General features: G+C 40.4%; 1 protein-coding gene across 1 annotated transcript in view; it reads right to left on the bottom strand.

Moving 5' to 3' along the window:
- RASA3 (RAS p21 protein activator 3) overlaps window positions 1-27,137 on the bottom strand; it is a 134,653-nt gene that overhangs the window by 58,423 nt on the left and 49,093 nt on the right. The window contains exons 3-4 of the mRNA XM_064439915.1: window positions 23,451-23,554; window positions 11,727-11,821 (exon numbers count right to left, since the gene is read on the bottom strand). Of these exons, the coding sequence (XP_064295985.1) occupies window positions 11,727-11,821; window positions 23,451-23,554 (199 nt within the window). The remainder of the gene's footprint in view (window positions 1-11,726; window positions 11,822-23,450; window positions 23,555-27,137) is intronic.

The raw sequence follows: 27,137 nt of genomic DNA, 5'->3' as shown, positions 1-27,137 counted from the left end.
AGCAAGTCAGGTAATGCAAGCAATTACAGGAGGAGTTTAGTGATTAGAATAGCTGTATAGCTACGGTATTTCAACTGCCAGAGAATCCAGATTAGTAGCCATTTCACTAGATTTCAGTACATAATTCCCACCATTACCTTATCTTTGTATGTTTCACTAATTGAGGGATATGGAGTGACTGTGGTCTGACAAAAATAGTGTTGGAGCTTTATCTATATTTAGCATTTTAAATATTAAGCAAAGATCTGCAACGCAATCATTTAAAAGATATCACACCAGTGTGTTATAAATGAACACCTAGAGGTTTTAAACATTAGAAAGATAAAAATTATGAAATAACATACACGAGACAAGTATCAGTGAAATTATGCTGGGTGACTAAAAAAAAAGTTCAGCCATATTGCTAGCATTCACAGCATCTACTATTACAGAGTCTTTAATTCCTTACCATCACACTAACTTTATTATGACTTGGGCCAAGATGTTATGCTCAAATATACTAAGAAAATAAAGGCAATCATTAATACAAACTGCATTCCTCTTATTAACTCCATTACGTTTCCAAACACGAGCACCCACTCCTGCTGGCAAAAACTCGGCACCACTCCTACAGTGTATATGTAGTAAATGCAAAATATATTTTGTTATTGACCTTTTCTGACATGTCAGCACTGCCTGATCATCATCTGCAAATCATCACGGCCAAAACTGAGTCATTCACCTTCCTAACTACCTCCCCTCCACCCTTTTTACCAAAGGACCCAAGAATCCACCCTGCTAGTTAGTTACAGCTCTAATGTGGGTGTCATCTTCAACTCAGATCTACCTCAACTCATACAAAAGTCTGTTGCCACCCCTCTCATAAGATCTTCCAGATTTGACCTTTCCTCCTTTAGCACATGACCAAAGCCCTTGCCAGAGACTTCCCTCTCTCTTCTGACTAGTTACAGCCACCTCCTGCTCTATGAGGATGTCTATCCTGTGTAACAGAGGAGAGTGAAGACCAAACCCTGGCCTCAAGTTGCACCTACGCTGCTAAGATCTAATTCCTCTATAGCAGATTGGTCTGGACAAATGCTGGTGAAAGAGGTCTAAAGTAGAGGAGGGAGTACAGTAACAATTAAGCAGCATGGACACACAGAAGTTCAGTTCAAGGTCATTCCCTGGTCCTCTTACATTTAGCAGTACAAACACACACAGAAGTCAGTGCCTGAATACTTGCCCTGAAGAAGCCTGTGAGAGGTTCAGTTTCTTACTGCTACAGTCATTCTCCCCACTTCCTTGGTGCCATTCTTTCTGTGCTCTCTTGATGCATGCTTCAACGCTTTCCTGCATTTCACTCCTCAAACCTCTACCACATACTTAGACCTTCAGCATTCTGACTCAGTAGCTGTTTTTCCTGTCTGAGGGCTGGAACACAGGCCTTTCCAGTACATGTGGCAGATGATGAACAGATAGTGTTCATCCAGAAAACAAGAGCGAAGACCTCTCCAAGCTGTATAAAAGCCCATGTTGCAGAAGCATCGCAGCAGCTCCCTGGCATTTTGAACAAGAAAGCACCCAAACATCTGTGTGACTTTAAAAGATGGCTCCTGCCAGGGATCTTCTGCATCGTTCTAAGCAAGATAATAAAAACAAACACCAATGCAAAACCCTAACGTTGCATTTGGCTGTCAGGCTCCTGATTCTTGTCCATCTCAGCAAGACAGGTATCCTCCTTCACCCTGTCAGGGTACGCAAATGCCAACATCTGTCATTTTCTTCAAAACTGAAGCCTATCCTCGTGAATAAGCTAAGGATTTCTCTGCACAAATGCCTAAAGCCAGTTCTAGACCCACCTCCTTGAGACGCTAACGCTGCAGTGCCCATTGTACCCATGCATAACATAGGCTAGGCACACAGCTCTGGTTAAGCAGGATGGCTTTCTGGCTTTAGTTTTACTATGTTTTCCCTTACTCTTCACTGTTCTCTTCCACTGGTCACACATTTTATTACAGGAGCTAAACCACTAGTCTATGGAGAACAAATTTATATTATGGACCTGTAAAAAACACTGCTATCTTTGTTGATATTCTGCATATTACGTTTACTAGAGAAATGGACGCTAATAAAGACAAGAATAGAGATTTAGAAACTCTAGAGAAAATATCCCTTTGTAGAAAAATTCCAAGAAGGTAAGATAATGTTTTTATAGAATAATTTCTGCTGATCTTAAACAAAGGCAAGACTGACCTCTCTAAGGAAAGAAAGAATGCTTCAATGCGCTTAGGTGAGTCGGAATGCAAACTTTCTTACAGTGCCCATTTGCTCAATCTCACACAGACCAAGAAAGATGGAAGCTCCCCATTTTAGAAATTAAGCTGCAAGAAAACCTTTTTAAGTTAGCAGTATTTCATGCATCTTCCCAGCTACATTAAACACAAAAATATAGCGCTGCCTCTTTTGGGCTGAGAGCCCATTTTTTCTTGTAGCTCTCATTTTTCTCTTGTGAAGACTTTGAAAATGGTCAGCTGCTCAAAAAGTGACTCAAAGCTTTGGCCAGCAAAGCAGAGGTCATGGGATCACTGGGACCAGCAGGCCAGTCCAGAACAACTGTTCCGAGAACACCTCCTTACTTCCAGTTAAAAACTCAAATACATTGAAATAAGGATACAGTAACACACTTGCAGACTTAATTCAGAGAAAATGTAACTCCTACATACACCGAATGCTTTTTCCCAAATCAATTATACCATTAGGCAAAACATAAGGATTCATCTGAATAAATTTACTCCTAAGCAATGGCATTAGTTGGGTTTATAAAATACCAAAATAATCCATTTTTCAAAGGGAAGACAGAAAACTCTGCAATAAAATCAGCAGTTAATCTAACCAACAAAGGTCAACCTATACTGCATTAAACGTACCACAGAAGCATGGAGTTGCCAATATCTTTATTTACTGACAATTTGTAAGAAAGAAAGAAATTAATATTTTTTATTATTAAAAGAACTACTGTGATAATAACAAAAGCCTGCAACTGTACTAGGGCCACACAGTTACTGACACCATTTACAAGTAGGAAAGATCAGATAATGCAGTAGGATAAAAAAAAAAATATTATGTTGTCCCTCTTTTACAGCTGAAACACCGTGGGTTGGTCCTGCTCAGACTGAATCCCTGTTACTGAGCCAGGGATTGACTCCAGGATCAGTACCAAGCCATAAAGCCATAAAGTTTTTTCCCTTCAGCAAAGCAAAAAAACTCAGAAGAAGCTGGAGGTTTGACAATTTTGAAGTAGAATGCATTAATTACTAAAAACATTTCCACAAAAAAAAAATTCAGGATGTTCCTAGAAGCAGCTATGCTCATTAGTATACCCTTCACATTTGGAAGGGTAGGACTTTTTCAAGGAACAAGCTGAAGGAATGCCAACTCAATTGCTGAATGCTTCCTTTTTCATAAACTCCGACTGATATGGATGGGTGGGTTCAGAGGTCGTATGTCCTTCCTAATCACATCTAACATCACATAACGGGGCCAGCCACCTTCCATTTTTCAGTTCTTGATTAAAGAAGCCATCAAGTAGACTGAATTTCTTAAAGGGAAGTGAGTAGACAGTATTCAAACGGAAATCAGTAACAAGCAAAACTTTTAAAGGGCCTTACCGAGGGACAAAAAAAAATTATACTATACTTGTTAAACACCCCCTTTACTAAAGAAATAATAGAATCAACTTCCAGTCTTGTTAACACTCTCATAATACTAACTATCAGGGAGAACTCATACACAGTAACCTGGAAAACAAACTGAAACTGATCATAGGCTTGCGAAGAAAAGAAAAAGCAGACGTGAAGTCCTGTTTTTATAGATACAGGAAAAGTCTGTCTCCAACCACCTCATTTCTCATTGGAATGCAGCTGTGAGTTATTGTGGATTGAAACACCAGAAAAAAACTGTAAAGCAAGTAAAGTATACAAAAGCTACCTACCTGTCTCATGTTTCCAGAAGCTGCAGATTTGCAGTTTAATTTAAACACAGTATGTTGAAGGAGAAAAGAAAAGACATGACCATAGATTATCCTAAAGTAATTCTTCGGACAAAGTTCTGCCATCTTGGCATGAAGCACTTTTAGCATCTTGAACAAGTGGTGGGCCTCAGAGGCAGTGCTTGCAAAGTTACCAGGACACCACTGGGAGCTGTTTCTAAGTGCAGTTCTGTGCACACGTTTTATCCTGGAATTGGACACACACCACATGATCCAGTGGCTGTAGATTCAGATGCAACATCTGATCTAACTCAAAACACATGTGATCTGTTTTTTCAGGGAAAGATTTACCCAAAAAAAGGCCAAACACTAGGAACCTCTCTGCTCTATATCTAAGGCTCTAGTAAATGCACAAAAGACTGACAGCCTGCCCAAGTTCAAAAGACAGGAGCCAAATTTGCTCAAATCTCTTAAATCGTATCCTTAAGGAAGCATCAACCAGATCTCTATCCTTTTTGTTACTGTGAAACAGTTCTTAGAAATAATTCACTTTTTAAACACATCAAAGGAAAAGAACAAGTCTTCACTGCTTATGTTAAAATCAGAAAATATACAATCCGCTTACTTGAATATTATATACCAATTATCTTCATACACAGGGCTCACACAGCACTAAAACTCTCTATTCTACAAAAGAACAATAGGTGATATCTCAAAAACTCCTATGAAAGGTATTAGTCTACTATTAAACCTGCTGGACAAGAGGTTGGTGATCACCAACCATTCTACTTCTCACTAGCCTACCCAATTTTGCTAGGGACTTTCCTCTCTGAGGTGGGAGTGCACATGCATGGAAATTTCTCCAACATTTATCCCACATGGGGACCCTTCGGCCGGCACAATTCGCCAACCTCATCAGCTCTGCAGCTCAGCTCAACTCTGCTATTTGCTGTGGAAAAGGGACTGGGACCCACCTTCAGCTCTTTACTCTTCCTCCTGCTGGCACAGAGTGACTGCAGGTAGTCTCACTCCGGCTCCTGGAGATGGAGGAGGGAAGAGATGTAACAGGGATGGGTTGTAGGAGTAGATTAGGCCAAGCAGGTGACATGAACCACAGCCCATGACTAATGCCAGCATCTCATTGTTTTGGATTGTGATACCCTTGGTGTGTTGGTTTACTTCCCCCCCTTGCTGCAAGCTGTCTGGGGAAAGGAGCATTGGAAGAACTCAGCGCTGCCCACAGACCATTCCAAACTACGGGATAACCTGTGCCGTTGCTTTCTCTGTCTTTTCAAATTTTATTGCAGGATACAGCAAATGTTACTGCCTAATTTGAAACCCTCTTAGGCAGCTTTCTGAGATGTTGGTTTCTGGTGCTGGTAAAGCTTAAAAGCAAACAATAAAACTGAACCAAACTCCAAGGGATCACTAAATGCTGTCCATGAGGGAGTGGGAAAGACCACAGGTGCAGCTACTGCTTTTGGTAAAACCAGCCTTGCAGTATTATCAGCAGCCACTCATAAGGTCACAGCCTAACAGCAGGTTCAAGAGCAGGAGGAAGAGTTTGTTGTCTACATTTGCTGCTGCAACAGCTGCTCCTTCCTTTAGCAGAGGGCAGCAGGCAGCTGGGAAAGGTCTAAGGATCATGCTCCAGATCGCAGCCTGCCTGCTGGACCACAGTGCGGCACACAAGAATCCAGAACAAAATCCAGTCTATCAACTGAGGAAAGTGCAACAGCTCTAATGAACACTGCATGGATTCATAAACACTAGGCAAAGCAGAACTGATGTCTGCTTGGTCTCTGTATGTGCAAGCTTGTCAGAATTGCTCAGTAACTGGCAAACATCTTCAAGTGGCACAATGTTAGCCTTCCTGTTTCTCTAAAGGAAGAGTACCTCCATATGGTAAAAATCCTTATCATTAGTCATGTTTTCCTCTCAAATACTTTGATGCAATAAAATATGTCAATACTGTAAATGAAAGCCACCTGGTCTGCAGATACAGAATCCATTTTGTTATTTTAAAATAATGTAAATTTATTATTCAGCAGTAGGTGCTCTTTACCACATGCCATGTTGCAGACTAGCTTTTTAAAAACAACAGACCAAAACTGGATAGATTGTTTTACGCCTTTGCACTGTTAAGTCTGAATGCTGCACTCGTACATTGAGATAGGGAGAAAGTCTTGCCACAAAGCAGGATCTGGTCAATATTGTCCTTTTTGTCTATTCATTCACCACAAACATTATTTACCATTGTTGACTCAGTTCTCTGAAATAATTTTGTCAGTAGGCATGTAGCCTTGAGAATCTTCCCGCCCTATCAAAATTTCAAAACAACTAGAAGAGAGAAGCCTAAAAGCCACTGTTCATAAAATAGAGGGTAACACCCATTTATTTCCTGTGTGTGGTGGAAAGCTGAAACCAAACTGGAAGCAGCTTCTTTTTTATAATTTGCATATACCCGTGCTTACAGTAGGCTATACAAAATGCATCAGTGACACATCTTTATGCTTGAAGCATTTAAATACCTACAGAAAGATAGTTAACGTCAGTGTCGGACAGAGGGCAGGCAATGCTCTTAACTGTTTAGCAGACTAATTCTGTCAATCACCAGAGTGAAACAGCCCTATACAGTTGCACCTAAAGACAATTTGCTCAGCCTAGTTTATCTTCAAACACATACTCCTACAAAAAGTAACAATTAGCATCAGAGCCATTCCAGTTCAACACAACTTGCTCTACATAGGTGAAAAGCATTGATTTATACGAAACAGGAAGCAGGCAGATGTAGAGAGACTGCAGCAATTTCCACAATATTATGAAGGTAGGGCAAAAGAAAATAACAGGATAACACACTTCTAGCTTCCTCTGGAGATCCAGGGTAAACTTCTCCAGCTTTCACACAGGACTGAATGGAGAAGAGCAAATTCAAAAGCTTCTTGTGAAACCTTGGCTCTGCTGAAGTCATGGCAAAAGTCCCACCCTGGCGATGCCAGGATTTCATTCATGAAGCCTGACGTTTGGGATACAGATTCTGCATTCAATGGAAAGGTGCTGACAAAGGAGGAGAAAATTTTTCGCAGCGCAGAGTACCCTGAATATAATCTTCTAGCTAATATACAGGAAGCATTTTAGAGCTGGCAGTGACTTCCAGCATGACAAAAGGATTTTAGGTGTACACTCCAAACATAACTGTAAGTAATGTTTTCTGCTACTGATGTATAGCCCACCATTTGCCACTCATATTAGTCCATACTCAAGAACAGGAATCTTTAGTCAGAGGCCTTTGTAGGCAAAATGCTAATGTGGTGGAAGGAGGAGGAAGGGCTTTTGGTGTCTGAAGAAAGTGTTTCTTAACATCAGTAAATCTTCAGCACAAAGCTTTGAGTACAGAAGGTTAAATGTGAGACAATTTTCTTCCCCGTGTTGGTTATCTTATCTTTTACATGCTTTTTTTCTTTAAAAAAAGTTGATAGCCAAATAGATATGTTTCAGACACATCAAAGTTCTTATAGGGAAGAAGGGGAAATGAGCAATTTTCAAGTTTTTATGTCAGACTTTTTCATCCCCAACGATGAGTTTTACATAAGACCTTGAGCATGACTGGCTTTGGAAAAACACTGTCATTTAACACCGAGAACTCAGCTGTAAGAGAACAGGACCCTTTCACATTTGTCAGTGCTGTGGAGGAAGTAACTCAAAGCACTCTTGAAAAGGGGAACTTTTAAAGCAAGAGCCTGCACAGGAGAACATGTCAGAAGGCTCTAACTCTCCTTGCATTTCTCCCCCACTTTGGCATATACTGACTAGATGGAGTATGCTGCTGTATTTTGATATGAATCAGAATGTCTCTGAATCTTTAACTGCTTCACTGATTACATGTGCACAAAGCGTATCTGGGTTGCAAAGCTCAGACTTCACAAAACTGACTTGAACTATGCAGGGCTGAAGTTACCGTGCAAAAAAAAAAGGGGGAAACTATTCAAAAACCAGAATAGGCCTTTTAAAGATTGCATGTGCACTTGGGCTTAAATTCCGCTGAGAACACATGGACCACTGAGGGCATCTGTCGTCTACAGCCTCAGGCAAACATCTGAACCAGTTACTGTTGGGTAAACTTCAGCATGTGAAGAAAAGGCAAACATTCGTGGATCAAGAGAGATGAACACACAATAGCAAGGCAATTTTTGCTTCCAGTCCTCAAAAAGCATGAGAATGAGAATATAGCAGGTCCTGCAAGTCAAATGACTAGTAGCAAAGAGACACGTCCCACGGAAAGCATGCAACATCATGTTCTTACTGACTTCAAACAGCTGAGAAAGTTGTGTCTTTTGTTACTGCTCCCTCCCCTCTAGCTGAGGCTGCCTGATTGTTCATAGTCTATTTCAATGCAAAAGTTAAACCACTTTCAGTAATGGCCCAACTCCTGTTTTACTTCCCACTGAAATGTTTGAGCACTAGGTCCTTAGCTCTGCTCACGGTAACATCCCACTGAGGTGTAGGCAGGTTCCATCAGAAGATGGGAACTTAAAATTCCTTCAACCAGATCTGCACAAACCCACCTGGTTACAGCTTCATACTTTCAGAACAAGTTTTCCAGTCTGGAAAGTTAAGCCATGAATTTAAGTGCTGCTGTCAGGTTTCATTCTGCACTCTGTATAACAAATCTTCCTGATAGCATTTCACTTGTTTTAGTATATTTAAAAAGGAAATACTCAGAAATCATGTCATTTCATATTTGTACACCAAACTATTAAATTCCAGCAAAATTGTGTTTATGTATTCTTCTCCACAGAACAACTTGAACTTAAACCACTTATAACAAAAGCTTCATCACTCAGGCTCTGGCTAAACAGTATTCAGGGTATATACAGACAGAACTATAGCAAGCTATGCAATATGTTATTTTCAAACTAGTGAGAGCAAAACCAGCCAGTAAGGTGTTGGGGTATTGATTTACCAACAGAATAAAAGCTTGTCGACCTCAAGGGGCAATTACAGTCTATTGCTGAAAGACACAGCGCTGTGTTCTGATGGTTACCCTTACCCATCTACCCAGATGAAGGGAATTCAGGTGCACCTGATCACGCTGATGATCTCAGTAAGCTAGTTTGCTAGACCAAATGACAAACCACAGCCGCAAAGGGCATGTGGGTGGGTAACGCCCAGTCTGCATCTGTGGGCTGAGCATCTGCGTAGCACCTGTACTGTTCCATGTGGGACTGCGCACCACACTGGACAGTGTCAGTGGTGGTGAGATTACAGGCCTCTTAGCTGCCCTCATTTTTTCTTCAAGATGAGCAATCGTGCCAGACTCTGGTATATCTTGCTGTCAGGCAATAAATGGACGTGGCATTAAAGCATCTGAAAATAATGCTCCTACCTGTGTAGGCTGACAATTAACATAGTCCTGCTCTCAGTAATGTCCTTGTCTGCCATAAAGTTTATCAAGTCATAATCTCACCTAGCACTCTTGAAAATACAAAACATCTTTATAAGACAGTAAGAATTAGCTATGTCAGAAAACCACAAAACTGAATGCAAAGCCTCAAGCTACACATGTAGGTAGCTATGTCTGAGGGAGTTATACAACATTACCATTTACATTGTATTTGGGTTTTTTTTTGTTGTTGTAGTTTTTTTAATATATAGGCTTATTTATTTTATACAGCACCAGAATACTTAGTTATAGCTTCTGAACAACATTTGAGAAAACACAAAAATATTAAGCAATCAGCTCAAATTCCATTAACGCTAGAATTCTATTTGTTTCTTGTATTATTTTGCACCCACATAAAAAGAGAGGAATCTCCTCATCATATACTATTCCCTATCTATGTATGAAGACAGAAAAAAGTATTGCCATTTGAAAATTTGTATAATTTCTGGAACTCATACAAGTGAGGTTCAAATCACGTTAAGAACAAAATTTTAAATTCTACTTATTAAACTTCAGTTAGACAGCTTAAAGTAACACTTCTAATATAAGAACTGGTATTACCCTAAATTTCAAATCAGTCCTCCTGTTCTGAAAAACGAGGCCAAATGTGTCCCAGAACTGGGCATCTGAGAACCATGGCACCCAAGATCACTAATATTTCAATACTCCATTGATTTTAAGCTGGTTTTCAGTTTCTGACTGGTCTGACTGGTCTGCTTAAAACCTGGATATTTTCGGGCTTTGCACACAGTAAAGGAAAGTCCTATACAGGTTTATCACTGTCAACCAGTTTCTTTCATATCATGACCTAATGAATTAGAAAGAATTAGAAACCTGGTTTCTTTTACACTTTTTTTTAATTCCTCACTCTCATTTGTATGACCTTGAGCAAGTCACATTCTTCCTGACACTTTGTCCCGCTGTATTCAAAGTGTGGGAGTGACAGTAGCTTACCTCAATACGGTGCTATGATGCACAACTAAATAACCATTAAGTGCTCTACAACATGGAAAATAATACTAAGGCCACAGGCTGACAAAACCAGAAGTAAGATGCAGGAGTTCCCTGGCCCACAGCTCAATGCTTAATCCACTACATTATGTGGCCACTGGGGACAACTGCTAGAACGATAAAACTGATAGATAGCACATTAAAATTGCTCTTTGACTACTAGCATTTGCATGATTCACTGCAAATGTTAACTACTTAAAATTTCTTAAATTATTTTCCCTAAAACTGGAGAAAAACTAACATTGAGTAAATACTTAAAATTAACACAAATATTCTTTTTTCTCTTATAAATTAAGAGTTTAGAAAAAGATACAATTGAGATACCACAAATGTAAAACAATACAATCAAAAAAATACTCCTTCATTTGGCTACCTTCACTTGCAAAAGAATTTGTACAAATTATTTACAAATCTGCTCCCACTATTATGGGAAACAAAGCCCTCTTTGCAGACTGCTTAACATAAAGACTGTGGAACATCTAAGTAAATGGATAAAGTCATCCGAGCGCTGTTCATATTTACACTAGTTGTAATAAATGCTTATCATGGAGCCCAGAAATAGCTTTTAACAGTTGGGCTCTTGTAAAGATACGAAGAGTGGAAGTGGTAAACTGCACAAACAATTACAAATGGAAAACATGCTTTCCAGCAAGTACTGTGCTGATTTATATTGACTTGATATCCGACTATCACACTAATTTCTTGCTTTGTTATAATGACTGCTTTCACAAGACAGCAATAGAAAATAGAATCTGCTTCAAAAGAAAGTACAAAAAAGAGGAGTCTCACTGGGTACCAAAATCTGCAAAGTACCAAACCCTAAATGGAGCTGAAGTGATACAATTATCAGCATTCCCATGGTTTGAAGCAAGGCCTAGAAAACTGGCAAGGAGTGTTTTTTTCATCTGACATGTATTTGTTGCCATTCCTGTGACAACCTGCCTACATATTTATTTAAAACAGTACCTGCAGATACCATTTTCTATCTGGCTCTGCTCCCTGAGGAGTCAACAGTTATTTATAGGGTTTTGAAGTTATTTGATACTTGAGACAAACACACCCCTCCTTGTACCAGTGACCCTGACAGTTCACATAGTTCTAATTATTTTTGTAGGCAGAATCCAGGCCCCATTGATTTACATGCACTCATAGTTCACCCTATTTGCAAATATCACTGAAACCTAAACCATACTAACGAGCAACACTTCCTTTTTGTAGACAAGCAATGCATCTGTCCTAGAGCCATGGAACCCATAAAGCTGCCACAGCCCTGTTACAAATACTCCTTCGCCAAGATAATCTCACCTGTACTTCTGAATCAGCATCAACATGCTGGAGTTGAAACCAGGTGTCTCTGTTATGATACTTCTGCAGATCTTCTTTCTGTATAGCTACCTTTCCTGGAGATAAAACAAACCAGAAGCACAGTTTAAGATATGCTATAGATCGCTCAAAGTATGTTTCCATCAAAAATTAGTTTTAAAACAATGATTTAAGGACCGTCCTATTCAAGAAAGGTTTCAGAGCAAAGAAAGATTTCTTCAGGGCATAATTCTTTGCACAGTACATAATTCCTTCTGAGGAGCAGCTTTTTCCACTTCGTATTGTGAAAGGCTAAAATTCCTAACATCATAGTCACCTAACAGAGTGAAGCACTGGGTTCTGCGGATGAGCTTGTAGGTATGCTTATAGCAAAAATATCATACTACTTTGCCATGACAATTAAACTTGTGGCAAGAAAACCTCTACAGCTCTTGGAGAGATGGGAGCTGTTTGTTTCTGATTTTTGACGCTTATGTCTAACAAACCCACAAGAAAGTTCCATGCATGGTGTCATTGCTAACAGTATTTTAGGATGAGGACTTTCACTACATATTTTTGTAGAAGGGCAGCAAGTAGAGATGTCAAATCACAGTAGATTCCCAGATCTGTATTTTGAGGCCCCGTTAACCTACCTTCCTCACTCAAATCTTGCAGAGTTTGCATTCCGCAACCCAAGTACTACCCCTAACTGTATATCGCGGGGGGGGGGGGGGGGGGGGGGAACCTCACCAAAAAAAACCCCCAACAACACAGCAGAGCTTTTCCCCTCATACTGAATTAGCTGTTTTGGTCAGCACCAGTTCTGTACTGTAAACTAATGTACATGCATGCTAAGGGCTAATATATGCAAACCTGAAACTTTTATCTTGCCCAGTCTCTCTCAGGCATTATGTAAAGAACTCTCTAAGGGGCAATGAAACTTTTTCCAAGCATCTTTCTTTGTATATACAAAGCAGAACATGGCATGCCTGAGAAGCACGTGATCCTCAGAATGCAGCTTTGGGCTGGGTGGTTCCTCAGGCACTGAACAAAAGCAGCATGTTCAAAATGAAAGAATCCAGGACAGACAGAGACATTCATGAGGCCCAAGAAAGCTGTTTTTTTGGCAATGGGGTTTGGTAGCAGACTTTCTCTGCTAGAGCGAGTTGATTGCACACAGTTTGCAACCACTGCTTTGCTACAGCAACACAGACTTTCTTTAACCAAATCCTGCTAAATAAAATACACTGATGAATACAGTCTTACTGGGAGAAAGCTTTCCGAGGCTTCCCAACCCATGCAGTTTGGACAGAGGTCAGTAATACCTTACCCAGCAAATGTTAACAGAACACATTCCCCACCCCCCCACCCCAAAAACCAAACACACAACAACAACCAAACAAACAAAAAACCCAACAAAGAACCACACCCCACCAACACACAACCAACCAACAAAAAAACCCAACCCAAAAACACCCCACCACCGCACTACGGAAGACTATGAAAATGGCAAACACAAAGTATTCTACTTCTGAAATATAAAAACTTACTGAAGTCCCAGCAGTAAGTTATTACACCCTACTGTTCCCTCAGATTTGGGCCTTTTCCTTTAGCTGCTGTTGGATGGCCCTACCCAGCCCTCCTGTTTGCTGGGCTGCTCCATGTACCCTGCTGCAGCTACTGCCGCAGTCTTCTGTCACCATCAGGCTGCTTCTGGTGACAGTTTCCAGATTTCCAGTCCCAGTTTCTAAACTACTCTGCCATCCTTCCACAGCTGCTCTCCATAGCATCTACAAGCATTTCTGCTTTGGCTTCCACAGAGCTGCTGACCCATTACTTCCAGGTGTTGCTCATTCTGCCCTCGGTGCTCTCCCCCCCACCCCCGCTTATCCTTTAGAGATTACCAGATCCATTTCCTGGCAAACATTAAACTAGAGATTAACAGGCAGATTCATTACCAGGCTCTTTACTGGACATGCAGAGCAACTTGAAACTTCTTAGAAAAGCAATAATTAAGTTACACAAGCCTACAAAGTAATATGGCAGAAAAGGTAAATAAGACACCTGAACTGCACTGAACAGAAGACACTGAAGTTAGGCTGCTGAGAATCTCTAACAATGACTGTGTATTTTCAAAGCTTCTACTTTTATTCTTCAGCCACAGCAGTTGGTGGGCAACCTAGTTTCTCCAAAACATTTTGAGAAAGTAATTTAAATGCATGACCTTCCAATAATTGCTTCGGACCTCATTTGAAGTTGTTTACTTTCACTGCTTGCTATCCTCACTGAGCCCTTTAATCTGCAGAAATCCTCCACCCAACTGCAATGTAGCATGCACTTTCCAAACACCATCGCCCATATCTTTCAATCAGTCTCATTCAGAGTCACCACCCTTGCAGGGAATGTCCTTGCAGAAAACTCAAGGACGATTTCACCAACATCTGCACCTGCATGTAGCATAAATGGCATTAACACTGTCCCCTTGTTCAGCAGGGAGTTCCACTGCTCTCTACATCAAGGATGGCAAGATAACCCAGATGGGTCTGGCCGCACAGTCAGTATATAATCGCAGCACAAACTGTGTGAGGCAGTGATACATACCTCCAGCTCCAAAAGGGTTAACGTGGAGGCACAACTGTTTTGATTAGGAAACTGTTTGAACAGCACTGTTTGCTCTGCACACAAGCAAGTCTTATTAACTAGTGAAACTTATTGACTGGGCTGGCTGGAATCCAGGGTTTTTCACTGTACACCAAATGATCCACAAAGAAGAAAAATCAACTAGAGAAAAAAAGGAGGGTGTGTGTGTAAAAAAAAGTACCTCTACTTTGGCTAGACTAAACATAAACAAAGGTACATTACTGATAGGGCAGATTGTTTGATCTGCCCTGTTAAACAACCCTCTGTGCTCAGGAGTGCCCCGCACAACTTCTGTTTATAACTCTTTACCTGTACATGCCATATCCATATGCTCACCCAACCCACACTCCTCCTCCTCCTCATCACCAGGCCTGCGTGAAGCAGAGGGTGGGTGCTGAGCACGGGCAGGTCCTGCCCCCCTCAACATCCTCTATACAGTCTGCCACCAGTGGACCTACATCTGACCTGGCTCGACCAACTTCTAGCCTGGCCAGAACTAGGTTAAATCTAGGCCAATAATCACACACCGTTGGCACCTGTCATTTGACCTGACACCACACAATAAGGGCCTACAATTCTCCTTGATGATAAACCTGACACAAGAGGTCAGAAAGGTTTACCATCACTCATTTACAAGACATTTTCCTCTTTGTGGTTCTTCAGCATGCTCCCAAACTCCAGCCCATTGTCCTATACTCTTTCTCAAGACTTGGGTGGCTGCCAGGCAGCAGCGAGAGACTCCAAAACTTGCACCTGAGGCACCCAGCCACTCCTTCTGGTTTCCTCAGAGCCACCCCAGGCCACAGCGAGTCTGAGTCTGTTTAAGCTTCTATATGCTGTATGGGAGGAGGCAGGAAACAGCAAAGCAATGCCAAATGGTATAAGGTGTTATTTCAAAACTTAGTTAAGTTACATTTTTAAAAGTTAGATTCTCAGCAGTAAGATCAGCAATGATGAGGTAAAAGCATTCTTCTCATCTGAACTAATTTCTTTCTGAAGTCTGACATTCTCCAGGACCTCAGGTTGGGGAAACCCCACACACCCCTGCATGTTTTTCACCCATATGGCAGCAATCTTCCTATGTGCCCCCAGTTCAGACTGAACAGACCTTCAGCAGCACATTTTAAATCCTAAAGCCCTGTGTTCAAAACAAAGATGCAACTTGTCACACCTGACCCCTTCCTTCTGTGAATCTCTCTAAGGGAAAGAACAACCTACCAACAACCTACTATTTCAAACATGCAGCCACCTCACAGAAGATGACCCATAGGGCCTGGATGGTCCTAAGGGTGCAAATCCCAGGTGCCAACTGATTTAAAAGCCTCCTACTTTCCCTACCCATGCACCCCTGTCCCTGCAGCATGCTGTATTGAAACTTTTTAGGAACTCTATCCAACTTAAAAAACACCAAACAATGAAAATAAACGTGCTGGGGGAGGAGGAGGAAGAAATAAGTTTCAGGGGTCATGTGTAGGTGTTGTTGGCATTTTTAACACAGAGATCTTTTCAACTGACCAGTTTTATGTCTTCCCCGCTCAAGAGTCACATTAACATTGCCAGAAGATAGGAGATAGCAGAAAGTGAAATAATTTGGGCACAGAGGCAGAAATATTCGACAGAGATGGGTAGGGATTTCTGGCTACACTGCTTGGAAAAGTGTTTGTGGCAGCAACGCACACTCAGTGCCTGTCCCTCACTGGAGTTTCAAAAGCTCTTCCCAGGCAAGTCAATGCAGCCCCTTAGCTTGCCCCTAGACATGCCTGGGCTCATTAATTCAGGGTCTAACACCTCCATACAAAGACTAAGAGCTGATAATTTGGTTCAGGCATTCTCCAACCTGTGACAACTACCTTCTGTCTGGATTACCTGTTGGTGACAAAAGGATTAGGCACTAGTTCGAGGATTACATCTCACCTTTTAATTCATTTGCCAGTTGGCAGAGTGTTTTACTCACAGCTGAGACGTGTGAATATTTATGTCAAATGCTGGATTAGGAGAAGATATATTCCTTTACCAAAGAAGAAGTCACACAGCAGTAGGACAGAGTTTGTAATTTTAAAAAGGGATGAGGCTCCACCTGAAAAATGACCCAACAGTTATTTTATAAAACCCTAACTAAATCCAGAGCATTTCAGGAGCTCTTTCACCTTCCCTTTAAGTTATCTTTGTCTTGGAATACTGGCACAGTGAAAACCACAGAACTTTGCATATTGCTGCCAAGAGAGCTGAAGCAATATAACATAATATTTTAATACAACATACTCCATTAACACTGACTGCAGCGCAGTTAATTTATAGCAAAGGGTTAGGTCTGGTTCACATGTTAGAAGGCCCCAAACGCATAATGAATTCAGTCTTGTCTCAGCTCTGAGCAGACACTACTTTGCCTCCTATGTGCTACAATATTAGGCAGTAAGAGGACATGGAAGCTATTTCAGAAGTTGTTTCATGCTAGTATGTTAAGTGCACAGACATACTATATCAGTGAACTCATTTAAAATAACTGATATGAAGGAGAGTCACTTTCAATAGCTGGAAAGACTAAGGGCAAATCAGAATCAATTTTAATCAACGTTTTAGGCTGTGAAAGCCGTATGAAACTTTAATTACCTTGGAATCTCCAACCAAGAAGCACCACTACTGTTCCAGACTACCTATAATTTTATTTTCTATGAAAGTTTATTTCTCATCAAATAAAAGCACAGAAACTTTGCAAGATGAAAAGGTTAGATGCCTGCCTTGTTCAAGAACAGTACAAATTCACTCACCCCTCCCTCATAACACGGAAAAAGACTGAAACAAGCAATCTCCCTACTTGAGGATTAGAAAGATAAGGATGAGAATTAGGGGCAACATAAAGCTTCAGAGCCTTAGATGCAGCAGAGCGGCTCCCTCCCAGCCCCTCTGCAGTGCACCATGAAGCACAAGCACTACTAGACCACTTGCTACCATGGGTAAGAATTAGCAGCAACAATGGCAGAACACTTTCAGCACAGCAGTAGTGCATCCTACAGAGTTCCAAGGTGTACTATATTCATGACCCCAGTTTTGTTTGTAAGCAATATTATATTTCCACTATTTATTGAAAAAAAACCAAAATCAATTTTCCCCTTCGTGTTTATCTCAGATAATAAGGCAGAGAAAAGTAGGCTGTGGATAAGACAAAGGTTCTATCCTTAAAAGCAGCAAGCTGTAGCACTGCATGGACTATCCTCTATCAGGATAGTTTTGCTGGCCACAACCCTAGAGATCTTGCCTGGCTTACATTGTGATTTCTACTTTCCCTTCCTGTTTAAAAAACAAAAACCCCACCAAAAAAAAAAACAAAAACCCAAACCAAAACCAGCCACCAAACAAAAATACCCCCAAAACCTACCCAACCACACCTCTGGCATCAATTCTCTGCCAGATGCTCTCTCGGCCCTTAAAATGTTCATACATTTGAGAAAGGCGATATAGCCCTTGGCTGCTTGCAATGAGAGAGCAGTCCTAAAATGTAGACTTGCTGTCACTGTTGTCTGCCTTCACAATATGCACCAGGACCCTGAGCATGTTGCCTGCACCAACCAACCATCTCCTTCATCCCCTCTATCACCAGGTACTGCCACCAGAAGCCACCGCTACTGCACCTTCTTTGCAGTCACAGTCTTTGCTTAGTTCAAGCAAGGTATAAACCAGACAGAGACTGCTTAACACCTGCTACTGCTGAGATAAGCCAAGCACTGCAGAAAAAAAAAGAAAGCCCAGTTCAATCTACAGCAGTCAGAGGTAACCTGGGAGGATGGCTCTATGATGATCTTCCAAATACAGGTAGTATTAATGCTGTGATTTGGTAGGAAGGAGGGCTGCATAAAAGGACAAGGTTTAGCACATTACGCTCAGTAGTTTTGTTTATATGTGTACCTGTACGAGGAAAAAGGAAAAATACATATTTTTGAAAGTTCAACTTTATTTTCCTGCTTTTGTGACCATCTGTTATGTTAAAAAGATATTGTAAGTGCATCCTAACAGTTTATTCTATGCAGAAAGTATTTATTTTAGGCTTTCTATGCAACTGTAGAGAATCGTCTCAGGATAATTGTAGTTTAGAGCTTCTTGAGACTTGTCTTTGTGAGACAGAGTCATCTGTTTCCTTTATTTGATTAGTGGCTATATTTATACCATACTGAGTAGCTATTATTCCCATGTCATCCAACAGTACATCATGGAAACAGTAAACCAAGTTGTGACTGCTGCCTAAAGCCATGGCCAGGGTAGAAGAAAGAGGAACACAATTTTCTATTAAAATCTTGTCTCTGCTTCACATTGTATTGGAAGATCTTTCCTCCATTCACCTAGCAAGAAGCATAGTTTAACAGGAATGATTCTTTTTCAGTTTTTCTTTTTCAACCAATAAAATTATCAATTAGTGATGCTTCAGCTACATTTGGCAACAGGTACCTAATAACGGTAGATGGTTTGCTTGGACATTTGGTAATAAATGGTGGCAACTCTACAAACACCCCTCCTTAGCTTTGGAAGTAGTCATTAATAAAGGCATAGTCACCTCAAACATGCAAGCCTCAAACAACTTTCAATTCCAGGGTGTTTTCATTCTGCAAGAGTGTCCGTGAACTATAGTTTGGTTTCACCTACTTTAGTCCAGAGCAGCTAAGTTTAATTACCTCCGAAGGCAAATTTGTTTTATTGCCTTGCTTTGCTTCAGCTCATCCAATATTAAGCAGGAAGACAGTAACAACCTGCCAGGATACAATGGCCCCAGGAGTTTCAGTTTGTTGTAGAACACACCTAATAACCTCTATGAAGGTGACTTACAGCAGTTAAGTTATAGTAAATGGAATTAACAGAATCGCTTGCTAGTTCTTTCCCCCCTGCCTTTCTGCTCCCTCATTGAAGGGCTTAGTCATTTCACATCTGCGCTTTATTCAGTACCATTCCATCCCCATCAACACCCCCAACCAAGCCTCCTCCTTAGTCAGGGATACCAGACTTAGAGAAGAAAGTTCTTACTCCCCAATGCAGTATAGGGGGCAAGACTTGATACAGTGAATTTACTTCTCCCCCTCAGACCTGCACAGGGGGTGCATTTTGTTCTATTCAGGTTCCTTCTTAACAGAGATATTAGCAAGTCAGTTACAAGCATCTGTTGCCAAAACAAATGAAGTGTGGGGTGGGGGAACACCACCAAACATGTTATTTGTGATTTAAGTAGAGGATAAATAATTGTGCACTTGTCACCTGGAGGGCTTATGCTATTAACTACTCTCTCAGCACAGTGTTAAAATTACTTGGTGTAGCACATTTCCTGTTTTTCCATTGATCTGTATGTCCAAGGTCACAGCCTGGCAGCCTGAACTGATCCTTACCACTTGGGGAATACCAGCTCAGGGCATATCATGGAGATTGTTTTCTTTACCAAATTTAGCTCAATTATTAAAGGGTGAGAAAAGCTGCCTGTCCCACTGTATTGGCACAGCTTGCCTCATTCAACATTTCTAAAAAGCTAAAAACTAAATATCAAAACATGATCATTAAAGAACATAAATTTACATTTACCTTATTTAGCAGTGCTACTATCCTAATATTCCTTCTACTGCATCTGGCCAGAGGTATCCATTACTACTGGAGGGGTACAAATTAACAGCTCTTCAAGTTAACCCCATCTTCTCAATGTTTTTCTCATTTTAACAACTAGGTGGAAAAAGCTATCCTATGTATTATAGAGACACATGTTCCATCAAATTGGCCTACTACTCCTATTTGATAATTTGGAAACAAACAAACAAATCTAATTTTAAATGGAATTTACCATTACTTTCGGTAGTACATTTCCTACTCAAAGCATCTTAACATACTATATAAATCAGTATCTAAACACTAGCCAGTAACAGTCAAGACATACAATATCAATTAAACAACATCTTAAGATTAGTTTATTTCCACAGTAACTGTATATTTGCTACATTTTATCTAAAAAAGGCAAATCATAATTCAGATCACGGAGCCCTGCATTTTCTTCATTAGATTTGCATTTCAACTGGCATCCAAGATTCTTCCAAGACATAGTTTTTCAAGAGCTGTATCTGTTTAGCTAACGAAATCCTACATGACATAGCAAATTATTACTAGGAAAATGCAAATGTAATAAACAAACATGCAAACTCAAAGATATCTTTATCTGCACAATCCTCCCATCCTGTATGGGAAAATACTACAGTATGTTCCAAAACGTATCTGCTACGCATGTGTTCCAGTTTCTGAATTTGTTTGGTTCTCCTCGGAAGTTTCTGTCAGACATTTCAGGGGATTCTTGTTTTTCATTTTCTCACCCCCACTCCTTCCGCTTTTGGTGGCTTGAGCATTCTCATCTGTCACACATTGAGTTGCATTTCATATGTTAAAGAATTTACCACCCCAAACTTGTACTTCATATTTGAATAAATAAAAGCATGCCTACTCTGAGCTCCAGTCACCCTGGAAATCTATATCATAACATCAAGAGAAATTTCTGGCAATACTAAATAGTGATTCAGAAGGAACTCTGCTAGCCAGCCGTCTTCAAAAAATAGCTACTTGCCAAATTCTCACCATTTTGACACACACACTCTGTTCTCTCTGCCTCGAAACCCCCTCAAAACCAGCCAAAAAAACAATGCAAACAGATGGCTTAAACATACCAGATCACACAGGAAACACGGGCAAATTCACAAGCTCAGTAACATCTGAACTTAAAATTAGTCTCCCTGGATAGAAGACACAACCCCCAACTCCCTTCTCTGAGAAAGTTCATTGCTGGATGAGCACGAGTAGCCACATTTTCTTCAGCAAAAGTGTCTCATGATGGCATAACAAAACAAGCCATCTCTGTAATGCAAACAAAGGGCCCCTATTTGCAGATTTTGGTGGTTCAGTGCAAAAGAGCTTATTCTAGCACTACTCTGACCAAACTTTTTCAGTAGGGACCTCTTCCAAACCTCCCTTGCTCAAGCCTCTTCAAGAAAAGGTCTCTTAAGACTGAGCTGAGATACACATAGAGCAGCGATTCCTTTTAAGTATTACAGACTTTGTTCCAATGAAAGAGTTCCCTTTCTCAAAAAATCTCCACTGCTTAGCTTTGCTGCTGCTGACTTCTGTTCAATAGGAACTGCTGAAAATATCCACATGCAGTTACTCCAAAGCACTCTTCTCTTTCCAGAAGATTTTCCTATTACAAGCAGAACTTACAGAGTTAGTATCAAAGCGACAGTAATTCTGGATTTTTTTCTTCCCTCCATTGCTATTTATCACACTTCCACATCTTTGAAATGCTATTCAAAATATACCTGTGATAAAGAGGGGGGGGAATAGAGGAGGGAGAGGGGAAAACTCAGGACTACAACAGCTAATATGCACTCTAAAAACCTCAATGTAGACCAGTAACCCTGTTTTGACTTTTAATGCTACATCAGTATAGTAACACACCAGTCTGCCTACCTGTGGATACACATACAACACATACAGAAGTCAACATTTCTGTTTCCTAAAGAGGTAATAAAAAATAGAAAACTGATAAATCATTTCAGCATCCAAACAAAAGTCCAAACAAAAGTCTCTCTATCTTCTGCAAGTCCTTCTTTTCACAAACTGCTCCCAGTACTTTTAGACAAGATTTCTCTAGCAGTTCCTGAAGAATTCCCCTCCAATGTCAAAGCTTGATTATGAAAACAGGAACTTAGGAAGCACGGAGAAAAGGAAACAGTTTGCACTCCTCTATCTGCAATTTCATGGGTCTGGCTTGTGTTAAGTGTTCAGAGACCCTTGTTGCAAGACAGGGAGTAAAGCCCTAAGCAAGAAAAATCCCAGTCCATGGTCTGTTCATGGGTCACTGCAGTTGCAGAAAACCAGTGACACATGGGAGATCAGATGAGGCAATTTCAGCAGTGAAAAACTCATCAGTTGAAAGAAAGGAGGTATTACTTTCATATCACAAGGGTAAGCTAGAGATTAGAGAGACCAAAAAGCTTTCCAAAAGCTCACTCAAAAATCAAACTGACCCCTTTCTCCCCAGGATGCCAGATTGCTAGATGCTATAAACACATGAGCTCAGTTAGGAGCAAAGACAATGATGACCCAGTTTCCTAGATCATATGTAAAACGTAAAACAAAAATTATAGAAAAAGCTAGTGAATGCAGGATAAACTACTGTAATGTAAGGATACATATGAAGAGCTCTGCACCACCACCCCATGCACTTTAACATAATGCATTTTACAGCATTATACAAACTGTTGCTCAACATCAGACAACTTCCTCACTACAAGCTCTGTCAAGACATACATACCTCACTGATAGCTACAGTCATGTTATACTGGCGTTAGAAAAATGGTAGTCATAGATGACTTATTTCAAAAGTAACAGATGAAAAACTAAAAAAAAAAATCCAAACAGTTAGAATGACTTAAAGTGGAAACTGTTCTCCTCAATAACTACTAGGCTTTCACAAGATTTTTATCCCTGAAGAGATAAATGGAGTGTTGTGCAATTTGCTGCAGGTGAAATGCATAGCAAATAATACCTGGAAAAGCAGAGCTCTTGCCCATGTCAAACAGGCACTGGAAGTCTTACAGAGCTTTCTGTAGGCAACAGCTTGCTGTGATACTCTATAAAAGTCTACCATCATTGTAGTGTGGGTACCTACGACCAGTCGTCGTTACTCTGCATGCAGGTAAGTTTAACAATACTGCATGCAGGTAAGCGTAATGAACCCTGGGAAACTGCAAGACTAAAGGTCTTGCATTTAGAAAAAAATAAATAATGCAGTAACAAATGATGTTGCCAACATTTTAAAAATGCTTTGTTGCCTATTTAAGTGAAACTGCAATCTGGATTTACTATCGTAACAGACAGCATTTATCTCCAAGCCTTTTTAACAGTATCTAATACTGAAGGCATTTTTGTCACTTGACAAGAAAGGACAATACTGAGCAGTACTTACCATGGTCATTGTTGGTCCTATCAAGACCCCAACTCATTAGACTACGTACTATCTAACAGTTAAAATTCAAGAGAAGTAAGCTGCAAAGAAAATTATAATTTATGAACACATACCTATGATGGAATCCCTTCGAAAAACATCTCTGTCAAAAATATAAAATGACAGATGGCGAAAGGTCCGAGGAATTTCACAGTAAAAGTCTTCTCCATAGAAGGGGCTGGGTAAACATAAACGAAAAACAAAACAAAACAAAAAACATACACATAAACACACACACACAAAAAAGAGAAATTAGTGTTGGTATCCTGGAGGAGCCAATGTGTTTATACTTCACTCCCAGAATATCACTCTGGACTGTGACACCCATGGAAGTATACCTTCAAGCACTGTTCCACTTTGACTCTTCCCAACTATCTTAAATGCCCACAGAACAAGATTTCTTAATGTGCAAAAAAGAAAAGATACTTCTTTTACCTGGAAAACAAGTGTCCCTAAACAAAGAGGGCAGAGAACACATCATTTGTTAACATACAGTGCCTTGAAGAGTAGAGAGAGGCCCCTGCTGCCAAACTATACTTAAAATAGACCATTACGACAAGGATCACAAAAGCATACACGTTAACGGGATGAGCAAAATACAGCATGGTTCATGGCATATATATATGTGTATATATTATATGTTATACTATATATGTGTATATACACATATGTACATATTTAATTTTTAAAGGTTTTTGTTTATTTAAAATAGAATGCCTACAGCCATCACTTCTTTTCCTATCCCCTACCAAGTTTCTTACTTAAAGTCAGATTCAGTCAACTGATGGTAACTAAGCCTTGGAGCTTACCTGATAGTGCTGTGTATCTCTCTATTTTTGCTTACTGGAATTGTATAGAGTAAGTTCTTTTACAGTAAGACCAGATTTTAAAAAAATACATACTATCTCAGCATGAAAAGGACTTTAGAAACTTAAGGGGCTTTCTTCGGATCCTACCCATTTAAATGGAAAAAGAAAACCCCTCAGACACCTAATAGTGACCCTTTCAGTTTCTCTCTATCCAATTATATAGTTAAGGATTTACTCCTAAGAACTATAAGCATATATCAACATTATTTATTCATTGACAGGTCTACCATTACAAACAGATTTTTCATTCCAAGTCACTCATGCTTCAGTAGATCTAAATGGGTGGATGCAATTTGAGTCATATGGACAAATACAGCAAGCACTGCAGATGTAGACTTAAAAATAAATCTAATTCCAACAGGCCAAAAGCCAGCAGGTTTTTTTATTCCCCTTTTAAAGACAGACCTCTTTATTATCTTGGCTAAGGACAAAAATGGCAGACCAAATCATGCTGTAGCTTTAATCATTATCAAAGGCTATTTAGGTTAGAAAATTAGATATCAAAAAATTATTAATAGTTCCTTACATTAACTTTCAGTTCTTCAGCATTTTGTCAGGAGAGGTAATTGCCTTGGCTTCTTTCAGGGTAATTTATATCACCATATACTTTTGCTTGTATTTCTGCCTACAGTAAAAATTAACTCCCCCAGAACTGCTACATTCCCTCAAGGGCTAGCTGACAAGTCTCACTCAGAACATACAGGCAATGTAAATTAGCTAACCACTCTGTGTTTGCAGGGAATATGCCACAGTAATTTCATAAAGTCCAGAGACATCACTCAATATTCAGTAAGAGCATTATTTAAGTCATTACTCCACCAGCCACATGGAAGAGCAGATACTGGATAAACAAAGCCCAAGGCATACCCACAGGTTAAACTTCCACCACTGAAACAGTTTCCCATTCCTTGAAATAAATGCATCCAGCCATAAGTTATAGCAACCAACATGAGCCCTACTCAGTTGTCCCTACTGTGAAGGCAGGGGAGAAAAATCTAACAGCTGGAAATGGCAGCTGGTTCAGCATTCTTAGTTATATTCTCTTTACCCATTCTGCTCCAAGAGGTTTTATTTGGAATCAAGGATTCAGCAGCCACGACCTTCAGGCAGAAAATACCCAAGTTCTTTGGTACAAGCACCCTCTACCAAACTAGGAACTATCCAACAGTCCCAGCAGCCATGCTTTTGCTGGCAGCCCCAAGGGCCTCGTTCTATGCGTATCACCTGGAGCAAGTTTTCACACACAGGCTTAACCCAAAGGGGCTACACAAATGCATAAACATTGCCCCAATATCTAGCGCATTATACATGCAAAACACTCGCATCATTCCAAGCCCTAATTCTCTGTTCATCCATAAAATTATCCTTTCTGTTGGAAGAACACAATAGATTAATTTACTCTAATGACCTTAAAATGAAGTGATACTTAATGAACTGTGGATTATATACCTAATTCTCTATGAAGAACATGAGGAAAGCTGCAGTATACTGGAAAACTAAAGGCAATGCATGATAAGTGAGACTTACACCGAGCATACTTTAATTCAGCTCAGCTGATTCTGGGGGAAAGACCAGGGAAGAGACAACAATCGAGGCCCTTGGCAAGCTCCCCACTAACGTTTGTCATTGGTGGTGGTCAGGGGAAGAAGGTAACTAAGACCACACCACAGCAAAACAAACACAAGATTCAGAAAAGCGGAGTGGACAAAAGGAAGCATCTAGTCCAATACATGGTATCAGAAAGAGACTGATTCACAGAAGAAATGCTACAAAGGCTGACTTAGCCACGCAGGGACCACATCTGGTCACTACTTTTAGGCACAAGGCTTATTAGCTTGAGCAGTGTCTGCTGGCTGGTACCCTTCACAGATATATTATTTGTGGCTGCTGCCAAAAGAAGAGAAGCTTTATCCTGTTCTTGGCTCTGAGATCTTGCACCCCTTATAGATTCACAACCTCTCATCACTCAGGTAACACCCCTGAGGTGTGCTGTGTTCTTAATTAATATAAGCAAGCAGATTTCCAACATGAGTGAGCTCACTCTGCACCAGATAATTAGCCAGCGAAGTTTTAACCGTAAGGCTACACATCAAGATAAATCTGATATCCCCCGCCCCAATCTTGTGTAGCTCTGCAGAAACAGTATCTTCTTTCTGAAGAAATCAAAAGTAACCACACAAATGCTTCCACTTAAATGTGTGCTTTCCCTCCTTGTATCTCCAGAACAGTACTCGCTTTGTTTCCCACCCAGACCTGAAGAGCAAGAGGTCGCAGCAGTCAAACCCCATGATTTATTTCCCAAGCTAACTTATCTTGAGCATGAGCCCCAGGGCTCCAGAATGGTTTTTCCAAAAGAACAGCTAAATCCCTCCCTCAGTGTCCCCTCTCTCCCAAAAGCTGGAATTAGTCTGATGGGGCTTCAAGTACTTTTATTTTGACATAAAAATTAATAAAAAGCAGCAGCATCTGCCTACACAGCCCTCAGGAGTCTGACAAGATCCTCCAAAACAAATACTAGAACTAGCCTGGCTGAAAACTCAGGAATCTTTCAGAACCAAGTGAGTTCAGATTCAATTTCCAGGTTTTGAATTAAGCTTTACTTGTAGATTAGCCAACCCTACACTGAGGAGAAATTTAATCATTCAAAGAGGAGGAGAAATCATGAGGACCCCTTCCGCAATCTTGTGGCATAGGCTGCAGACCAGTATGGTCAAAATGGAATGGTATGTACAAGACCAGTGTTGACATTATATCAGTTTCTGCTGGACTTCAGCAGTTACATCCCATCACCTGTTTGAAGAGCAGGACCTTGCAAAGACAGAAACAGATACAGTCGACCTCTACTGTAAATGCAATTCAGCTCCTTCCAAGCTGAATAGAAAAGCATTTTCA

This window comes from Phalacrocorax carbo, chromosome 1 (genome assembly GCF_963921805.1).
Source record: "Phalacrocorax carbo chromosome 1, bPhaCar2.1, whole genome shotgun sequence".
Lineage (NCBI taxonomy): Eukaryota > Metazoa > Chordata > Aves > Suliformes > Phalacrocoracidae > Phalacrocorax > Phalacrocorax carbo.
The sequence above is the reverse complement of the archived record's forward strand: the minus strand, read 5'-3'. Positions and strand labels throughout refer to the sequence as shown.